Source organism: Nicotiana tabacum, chromosome 11 (assembly GCF_000715075.1).
Source record: "Nicotiana tabacum cultivar K326 chromosome 11, ASM71507v2, whole genome shotgun sequence".
NCBI classification, from domain to species: domain Eukaryota; kingdom Viridiplantae; phylum Streptophyta; class Magnoliopsida; order Solanales; family Solanaceae; genus Nicotiana; species Nicotiana tabacum.
This window is the reverse complement of record NC_134090.1, coordinates 75,528,909-75,538,492: the sequence shown is the minus strand read 5'-3', so window position 1 is coordinate 75,538,492 and position 9,584 is coordinate 75,528,909. Positions and strand designations below refer to the sequence as shown.

General features: G+C 35.4%; 1 protein-coding gene across 3 annotated transcripts; it reads right to left on the bottom strand.

Annotated features, from left to right (window-relative positions):
- Positions 1 to 4,131: 4,131 nt before the first annotated feature.
- LOC107814771 (synaptotagmin-3) lies at positions 4,132 to 9,253 on the bottom strand. 3 transcript variants are annotated; one of them, XM_075225179.1, is made up of 13 exons: positions 8,858 to 9,253; positions 8,002 to 8,100; positions 7,880 to 7,930; positions 7,680 to 7,803; positions 7,075 to 7,202; positions 6,872 to 6,973; positions 6,706 to 6,780; positions 6,544 to 6,620; positions 6,180 to 6,429; positions 5,265 to 5,636; positions 4,889 to 5,017; positions 4,653 to 4,795; positions 4,132 to 4,373 (listed from the first exon to the last, which is right to left on the bottom strand). In XM_075225179.1, the coding sequence occupies exons 1-12, from the start codon at positions 8,966 to 8,968 to the stop codon at positions 4,667 to 4,669; spliced, it is 1,647 nt and encodes a 548-aa protein (XP_075081280.1). In that variant the 5' UTR covers positions 8,969 to 9,253; the 3' UTR covers positions 4,132 to 4,373; positions 4,653 to 4,666. The 3 variants fall into 3 exon arrangements, with proteins under 3 accessions (XP_075081280.1, XP_075081281.1, XP_075081282.1); XM_075225180.1 differs by lacking the exon at positions 4,132 to 4,373 and having other exon boundaries at positions 4,399 to 4,795; positions 8,858 to 9,012; positions 9,106 to 9,235; XM_075225181.1 differs by lacking the exon at positions 4,132 to 4,373 and having other exon boundaries at positions 4,399 to 4,795; positions 8,858 to 8,979; positions 9,106 to 9,234.
- Between the last annotated feature and the right edge of the window lie 331 nt (positions 9,254 to 9,584).

The following is a 9,584-nucleotide window of genomic DNA, read 5'->3' as shown; positions in this document are numbered from 1 at the left end:
GTTGACTCTATTGTCATTAGTGTTGAGAATGTAGACAGTACCAATGCTCATGTAGTTGAGCGCATTGGTCCACACTCCAAGCATTTTTTCACATTATGTTTGGATAATGATATGGAAATAGAATCGTCCGAGCTACTTGAGGAGTCAAGGAATGAGGAATAAGGTCCCTACATTTTGGAATGCTTCTTGCCAGAAAGTCGGGAATACACATCTCATCTAAAGGCCAAGAAGTGCAGAATACTACATTGTTTTATGTGACCAGTTAGATTCATTCCATCACCCCAAGAGCATGATCATAGAGCAGAATCAAAACTTGGGGTCCAATTCATAAGTTCAAAATGGAGGTAAAAAGTGATTCGCGTCATGCCGTAACGTTAAATCAAGCGCTTGTTGGGAGGAAACACATCTTTACTGCTTGCTTTTATTTTAATTTTATTATTATTATTATTTTTTATTATTGTATTATTTTTGTAGTGTCGATTTTTGATTTTCTAGAATCATGGAAAGCAAAGCTATTGGAAGGATGCAACAACAAACCAGATGGTTGGAACTAAGTGTGAGGTACCCATATGAAGGACCAAGCCTGAGAGAAGTTTGAGTACACCATGAGCTGCTAGTGCTTCGGCCTTTGGCCTACCAGAAAGTTTCTTTTACCGTCTTATTAGTTATGGTGTGCATTAGGGACAATGCACAATTTTAAGTGTGAGCTAAGGAGATTGTCTAGGTGACTTTCTATGCTATTTTAGTTATGTTAGTTTAATTGAATAATTTTATTTATTTGTTATTTTTTAGAAAAAGCGAAAAAAATATTGGACTTTTCCCGACGATGGATATCCTAGACAATTTTCTTGAGGGATTTACTTCTAAAAAAGGGACAAAAAGATTTTCTTTGTAGGTAGTGTAGTAATTCTCCCTTGGTTTTTCTTTGTGCCGCGGTTCTTTTCCAAGGGTTTTGTTTGAGCCGGGTGTAGATAGTTTTTTTAGGAGTAGGAGCTAGTGTGAGATGAATTGAATTGCAGCGATATCTCTTAACTTTGTTATGCCTTGAGAATAGTAAGTACTCTGGTTGTGACGCTTAGGCTCAGTTTTTGACTCTTGTATAAGTGCCTTAAATTGTATGATCTTAACTTTGCTTAACTGCTTTGACTAGAGTGTCTTGATGAGTCCAATCCTGAGTGAATTATGTGCCATGTGTGTATAAGGTTTTGTTGTATTCTGTGCACTGCATTTGATGCCTAGAACTTGCCCCGTGTGTTTGCAAAGCAAAATAGTAGTTGTGTTCAGTCTTGGAAGTGATATAGACATTTTTTTGTTGAACTAGATGTATATATATTTTACCCGCTAATTGTTATGTAACGTAGTTAACCCTTTGAGCCTGTAATTCTATTTCTTTTGCAACCACATTACAAGCCTTACCCCTTTATTTGAATTAATCATCTATTTGAACTTGTTCACCTCTCATAAGCACTTGAATTGTGATGATTTATGTAAAAGTTAAAGTGTGGGGTGGTTGGTTTGGCTTTTTAGTGGAACTAATGAAATAAGGAGAAATGTGCACTGATTTGAAGGAGCAAGAGCCACTTGAATTAAAAAAGAAAAGAAAAAAAATAGTTGTATTGTGTGCAGATATTCATTGATAAGAGATAACTCTTGATGTAATTCTGCTTAAATAACTTGGGAGTTGATGTATATTGATGTGAAGGTGGAGTCATGGTTTGACATAAGTGTGGGGTTTGAATGTTAAAGTATATGTATTAAAGTGCTTAGGGAGGTGTAGTTACTCTTATATTCAAATGTATCATACCCGACCCGTAGCCTACATTACAACCAATTAAAATCCTACTTGATCCTAGACTGAATGAGCTCGATTAATAGAGTAGCACACTACGAGCAAGCCTATGGTGCATCTTTTGTGGTATATGAATGTTATTTCTAAGAGTGAGTGAATTCTTTCTATCTTGAGTTCCTAATTGTTCTTAAATTTCATTATGTGTGGAACTACTCTCTTTTGTTGAGTGAGGGCACGTGATTCATGAAGGAAAGGTAATGTCATTGACCTCCATGTTAGAGTAAGTGTGTGAGTTGTGAATAATGCATGGTACTTGCGAGTCAAATCTTGAGGTGAGGATGTTACACTCATGTGCTTAGTCTATTTTAAAGATTCTTGGTGTGATGAGTTAGGAGAATTTCTTAATAGGTGGTATCTATAAGTGTAGCTTGATTGCTCGAGGACGAGCAATGTTTAAGTGTGGGGTATTGATGTGTGGCTATAATTCAAGTTTCTGCACATTATATGCTTTGCGTTTTACATGTTTTAATGTTAAAATACACTTTGTTTGAGCGTAATGGAGGCTATTTTATGTACAGGTGCATCGGAAATGAAAGTAGAGCTAAAGGGATGCTTAAACGTCGAAAGTGCGCTCGAAAACAGTGAAAAGAAGAAGTCGGGCAAAAGCCAGCTCGACCAGGCTTTATCCAGGTGAGGCCAGCTTAAAGCCAGGCCTAACCAAGCTTTATCCAGGTGAGGCCAGCTTAAAGCCAGACCTAAGCTGGCATTATCTAGGCGAGGCCAGCCTAAAGCCAGGTCCAATCCGAGTTTTGAAGGCTTATTTCGTCTCCTGGTCTGACTAGGACTTGGCCCACACGTTTAGGTCTTTTCCTACACATATAAATAGACCTAAAAACACCACTTTTGAGGAGAGAGACCGAGAGGGAGATTGAGTTTGGACACACTTGAGACCTATAGAGGTAAGAACACACTAGGAGCAAGGCGGAGAATTCTTCTACGAGTTTTTCAATTCCTTCTTCCTAGTTCTATTATTGGTTATGAATTCTAGTATTGTAGTTTTGCATACTATTATGAATAGCTAATTTGTTATCTAAGGTTTTGATGGAACCTATTGAGGATGATTTTCTTGTTACGTTAATATAGATTTGCCATAGTATTTTCTCTATTTGTTCAACTATATTATTATTGTGGTTGATTGAAGGTCCCTCAAACTGTGCCTATTTAGTATGTATTACTCGGGAGATAGTGCATATTTAGGTAGTTGTTGTACAACATCACTTCTAACGTATATGAGGGATCAATACGGAGGGTTTAAAGGTGAGATTAGGGATAACGAAACCTTGGGTGTGATCCGAGTGAGTCGTACTTAATGCCAGCTAGCGTAATTCGGGAGAATATGTATAGTAAATTGTGGTAATTACTCGGGAGAGAGTTACGGCAGTCAGAACGCTCATGATCGGTAGATAATACTTAGGCTAATTTATACAAAACATAGCGGGAAGGATTCTGACAATAGGGGAAATCATAACTCTAGACCTCCTTAATCTTGTCTCCAATCCTTATCCTTGTTAATTGATAGTTTTACGGCTTTCTAAATTTGTTAGTTAATTAGATAAAAATAAATATTATAATCTTTATAATTAGAAAATTGTTCGGACTTGTGTTTCTTAGCGATGTTGAACAACTATAGCTAAGCCTTAGTTCTCTGGGATTCGACTCCGGACTTGTAAACCGGATAATATTTGCAACGGCCGCTTAGTCCTTTTATAAGGCATAGTTAGGCATGATCAAAAGCACTTTTAAAAAAATTACTTCTATTTTAAAAGTTTGACCAAACATGCTAATCTTGTAAATTTCTGAGAACGTACACCAATTAACAACTACAAAGAAAAATTTCATATTTTCTGAGGACTTAACCAAGTAATCCTCCAGGCCATTGGAAATGGTCATGAACAACTTTTGAACATTAAAATAATAAGAAACGGATCTCCAGAAGATGTAATAAACTTTAAACAATATATTAGCAGCCAAAAAACAAGTGGAATCTTTTTAATAAGAGTCATGATTAGATTTTAGGTTGAGTTAGGTCCAAAATTCATTTCTTCGGACAGGTTCAGAAACTTATTAAGTAGTAATTTTCTTAGTTGTTATTCACTTTGGGGACTGCCTAATATCTTTATTTTTTGTTTGTGATTGGATATACAACTAATGAAGTGTTTCTTGTTTTTCCAAAAACAAGCCAAAATATTTTGTTTTCTTCAAGTCAATAACTGAACATATTATCCACAACATTCATAGGCATAATTATTTCTTGAATGCTTCCATTTATGTAGATGGAATACTATTGGAAGTATCTATCTTATATGATATGTACTAGATCGTCAAACTCCTCCTCGCTATTGAGGCAAAAGCTATAGCATTACATTTTAACAGACAAATTAAAGCTAGGTATCTACACCTTCACGAGTAAGAAATGCTTTGTTATCATTTAGATCAACGTTAGGTCATGTGCATAATTGCCCAAGAGTTCAGAAAAACTCTTTTTCTCTCCTAATTCTTGATCATGCCCACACCCAATATGAACCTAAACAAATTGCACAAAAAAAAAAAAGGGAGAAGAGTGAGTGCGCGCGCGTATTTGATAATTGCGTATAAAATTACAAAAAAAAGGGCAACGGTATTATCACTATATCAAAGATGACTACTGAACAAACAAAGATCATGCATCATCTAAAGATTCAAAAGAGGGGAAAATTTACAAAAATGAGATAATGCATGATTCAATGCTCTCTCTTCAATAAATCACTTTTGAAAACTTTTTTCTGTTTTTTCAATCTCTGAGAAATGCTGTAAATATCAGGACCTTGATATTGTTTCTCATATGCTCTTCCATCTCAACTCAACATGTATGACTCCATTCTTTGAATCTATTAGATGGTATTTCTCATTTATTCGTCCATTGTGAACTACATCATCAAGGTTGATGTCGACATGTCCAAGCGACTCCTGAATAAATTAAGGACAAGAATCAGCCAATTAACTTTTAAATGTAGGGAGAAAGAAAAGGAGAAGAATCACATGCATGTAATTCTAAAGTACCTTTGAACGAAAGCTGATGCCATTTCGCTTACTCAAAACCTCTAAATGGATTTTCTCATGGACAGGAGGCTCTTCGAGCATAAAATGGAACTCTTCACACCATTGAGGATCACGTGTTTTCTTAACCATCTGAATGAGCAAGAATTACGCGAGTCAATGATACTGACAATACATACAAAGGGAACCTAGACTGATTGGTTTCTAGTAGTTATCTGTTCAATATTTCAAATTATCGTGTTCATATATTCTGAATTCTCTAGTGCACCGGAAGATTGTTCTGGAGTTCCTCGACTAACTAAACTAGTTGATGTCTTTAACTTACATTATCCTTTGATCAAGTCATTAGGGGTTAGATTGTTTGGATATTAGACGTTACCTTGGATTTTCTCTTTTCCCCTCTGAAAAATATGACCACATATGGATTATTGTGACGTGAGCCCTCTACATCTTTGGCTCCTTGGACAGTAACAAATAGCAAACCTGCTCCCCTTGGACTATCATTACCAGATGTCGTTTCCAACCCATTCTCCTTCCAACTGAAGCTATTTAAAGGCCCACTCATACCATCAGTATCCTCTCTGAAAGGGGCATATGTCAGCTCAACGACAATCTGCCCTCTCTGCTTCTTGTCATGTGCGACACTTATACTTGAGTTCTTAAGTAAGTCTAGAGTGAATTCCTTTGTTTCATTTGGTTGTAGAAGCTTTAAAGGAAGTAATTGTGATCCCAGGCGGTCGTGTGCTCCCACCTGCATATGTAGAAGTAGCACATCAGCAAAATGCCAATTTAGTTCACCTTATGGAGAAAATCCTTGTAAAATGTATGTCATTCTTAGATCTTTAAATAATAACTAGAAGTCATTACTTTCAAGAATTAGTGGCTAATGATACTTTTGCAGCCATTAGCAGTTATGTTTTCAGGCTAAAGCTTCTCTCTTGATGAACCATTACCGATTAGGACACAACTACTCCCTCCATTTCACTTTATGTCGCACTATTTCCTTATTGGCCTATTCAAAAAAGAATGACACATTTCCATATTTTGAAATAATTTAATTTCATACTTTCAATTTTACCATTAATGGCATGTCTTTTTAGCCACAAAAGTCTCATGGCATAGTTAAGACCACAAGTTTTAAAAGTTTTTCTTTCTTTCTTAAACTTTGTTTGCAATCAAATTACGCCACATAAATTGAAACGGAGGGAGTATTAAATTTTCTTCTCCAAATTTCAGGTATCTTCAGGCTCAAATCGGAAATGGAGGAATTAAGAAGAATGAGTGAAAGACGAACCTTGTCCCAATCAATGACGTCTAAGTGAAGAATTTGGGACTGTGGATCCTTCACAGTAAGCTTGAAGCTTTCATTCCACACAGGATTCAGGTTTTTCTTCTTGATGGAGGTTTTTCTAGAAGGCAGGCTGTCTCCGCTCAAGCTTAGCTTAACATAAGGATCAGATAATCCCAGTAAATCCATCTTCAGGAGTTTCATTGCTCTTACCACTTTAACATGCAATATCCCAACAGGCTTCTTTATGCCCACCCTATAAGTAGCAACGACAAAGTCATGCAACTTTATGAAGGGCGACACCAAATAAAAAGGTAAAAGCACGAGATCTTCAATAAGAAGTAAGAGAAACAAGAGAATTGTTTCTCACAATGAAGCATCAAGAACTGGTATTTCAAGAGTTTGAGGCCAGTGATAAAGGACTGCTACTTGTTTCTTTATAATCTCCTGCCAAAATGTATGAAACATAGCTGTAATATTGAGTGGAACAAACACAAAGAGATGCTAAGAAAATTATCCAGTAATCTAGTACCTGAACATATCGATAAAGTCCAGGGATTGCCATAACATCCCCACCAAGAACCTTCAGTCCGAAATCAACATGTGGCTTAACAAAAACAAAAATTTACATTGTTCAGTGACCTCAATATTCATGCATGAAAAGGAAAAATGGTAATAGCCGAAAAATATTAGATTACCTTCTCCATTATAGATACCACTATATTAGCAAAACATGGAAAACTAGGTACAAGAGGTTTCAAAGTAACACGTGGTGCGACGAAAATTTGTAAGTCCAGCAACTGTAAAGAAGATTCACCAGTATGTAAATTAGCACATCACTCAGAAACTATATTAACTACTACATTATTTTAGGGATGATTCTTTCTGTGATAGTACTGACCTGCAATTTGATCTTTAGATTCTGTAAAGATGATGAAGTTACTACCACCACGATGTTTGGGTTGCCAGCCCATTTAATTGCTGGTTCCATCACTAACTCCCTCTCATTTGTCTCGTATACCTTGAGACCTGCCAATATGTGAAATGAGAAAGAAAATTAATTTTACTCTACGATGTTCAGAGGATAATGGATCTGACTGAGAACTGAATTCAAATTGTCTGAATTTTCTTCTGAAACAAACAAACAGAATTTCAGACAAACAAAGTTGATATCACAGAGATATACTCAAAATATATCAGCGTCCATAAAAAATCTTGTGAGAATTTTAACTCATAGACACTTCAAATATAAGATATCATTTAACCTCGGATTTCTTTTGAAAATCTCTTTGCTATATCTATGGTTGTCAAAAAATATGAAATTGATACGCGTCCCTTGTTTTCTATGTAATTGTATAATTTAACAACCTTAATTTTCTCTTCTTTTGTTAATTCATCCTGTGTGAGATCCTAAATTTTAATATAGCATCAGGAGAAAGTCATAACAAAATAGAGAATATATAGAAATTAGTTCAAGGAGAATTAGAGAAACTATCAGAAAGTGACCTTGAAGTACTGGCGGAAGAGTTCCAGGGGTTAGTGTCTCAAAATCAATTTTTGTTATCGTATATTGCCCTATGTATTCTGCAAATATGGGCTCTGCGACGCTTCTAATTGTGCTACAAATAGCCTGTATGTTATATAGACTAAGTAAATCAACAGAGTGCATCTTGGAAAAGGCTGAAATACTAGAAATTTGAAGATACCTTATCAAGGAAAGGCCACATATTCTGAAGAAATTTGTTTAACCAGTCTACCTGCAACACAAGCAATTCATTCATATAAATGGAAAGAAAGCAAATAAAATAGAATGAAAGGAAATACGTACTCGATCGTAATCTGGACTTTTAACCCACAATGGAATATCCGGAATAAGATCTTGTAATGCATCTGTATCAAGCTCACAAAGAGGACTGACAACAGGATCCTGAACTCATTCCAATAAAGTAAGTATCATAACTATTGCAGGAAATTTAAGACTGCAATAGTTACGGAGGAATTTTGAATTATTGACCCATACACAAACCGAAATGAATTCCAAAAAGGATAGACTTGACAAAACAAATTTGATGTGTTTACTTCTTGTAAGCCAAGAGAAGGTTTTTCCTTTGTTCAATGTAATCAAATCACTATATTCTAGAAGGCACATATTTCGCTCATTGCCATCTTACAGTGTTGTGTTCCATTAATCTACTCATTCTTCATTTGTTCTTTTAATCTACCTTTTTTGCTTAATGAAAAACATATTCATGAATGTATAAACAAACAATATTTTACTAAAGTGATAAGTCAGATAGTAGTGATCAGATGATAGTAGAACTTCTATTGTACTTAAATGTCATATTAAAAAAGCCAAAACTTTCTTTTTTGCCACTTCTCTTTGGTGTCATAGCTTTGTAACATCATCTCACTAGCTTTTTCTAAAAAAAAATAAATCAACCATACCAACTCAGCCTATTAACACACACAAATGGAGTCTTTTTGTATGCACATATAACAGGTCCACAAGAAGTTGTAGATAATGAATGAAGTAATTAATCAAATCCAATCAGCATTACAGCAAAGCTATGATGATGGAAATAAATTTAACAGAAGTAAAATTGAAACATATGCACACGTAGAGATGGAAATAAAACCAACCCTTATTAAACAAAATTAACTCTTTAACACTTCTTATTACATACCTCAACATCAGTGGGCTGAGAGTAGATGAAGAAATAAAATCCAATAAAAAGACCAAACAAGAATCCAATTCCAAAGCCAAGAATTCCCAAGAGACTGCTCAGAAATCCCATTTCATTACACCCTTCCAAATTCCAAGAACATCAATTAATTCCTGCTGCAAAAATACATCAAGAAATTGAAAAAAGAAAAACACAAGTAGTCAAGAATGGGATGGCATCGATAGAATCAAAGAAGGAAGATAGAGCACTTGCAGCAGGTGATGAAGTTTAAATGGAGGCAGAGACTGATTTATATGAAAACAGCCAAAGCAGAAACACAAAATGTCATTCAAGTATTTGCACCAAAAAACAATGCACTTGCTGCTGCTAATTACAGCTACGCACAAGCGTGTACGTGAACTTTGTCTTTTCGGCCTAGTTATATATGGGGAAAAAGAAACTTGTTCCATGACTAATTCTGCTAAATGACAATTCTGTCCCTGTTTGTTTTAAATACTCCCTCCTCTCCTTTTTATTTTTACGTTTAGGTTGGACTCACTCACTTTTTGTTTTTTTTTAAAAAAAGGTCCAAATTAACTTTTTTACTATTTAAAATTGTTCAATTTTATTTGGCGTTATACTTTTCATCCACTCTTCGATTCATCTTCTTGAATGAACTTGAGGATCTTTCGAGCTCAACTTTGCTTCAATAATAGTGTTTCTTGCTTTCTCAAGTCAAGCGTATGAC

What these genes read in the sequence shown, in the direction of transcription:
- LOC107814771 (XM_075225179.1), bottom strand. Translation starts at nt 8,968, where the DNA reads ATGGGATTTCTGAGCAGTCTCTTGGGAATTCTTGGCTTTGGAATTGGA. An exon ending in TCTTCCGCCAGTACTTCAAG is followed by an intron (nt 7,203 to 7,679) that starts GTCACTTTCTGA and finishes ACATATTGGCAG; the next exon opens with GTCTCAAGGTATACGAGACA. An exon ending in GCATCAGCTTTCGTTCAAAG is followed by an intron (nt 4,796 to 4,888) that starts GTACTTTAGAAT and finishes TAATTTATTCAG; the next exon opens with GAGTCGCTTGGACATGTCGA.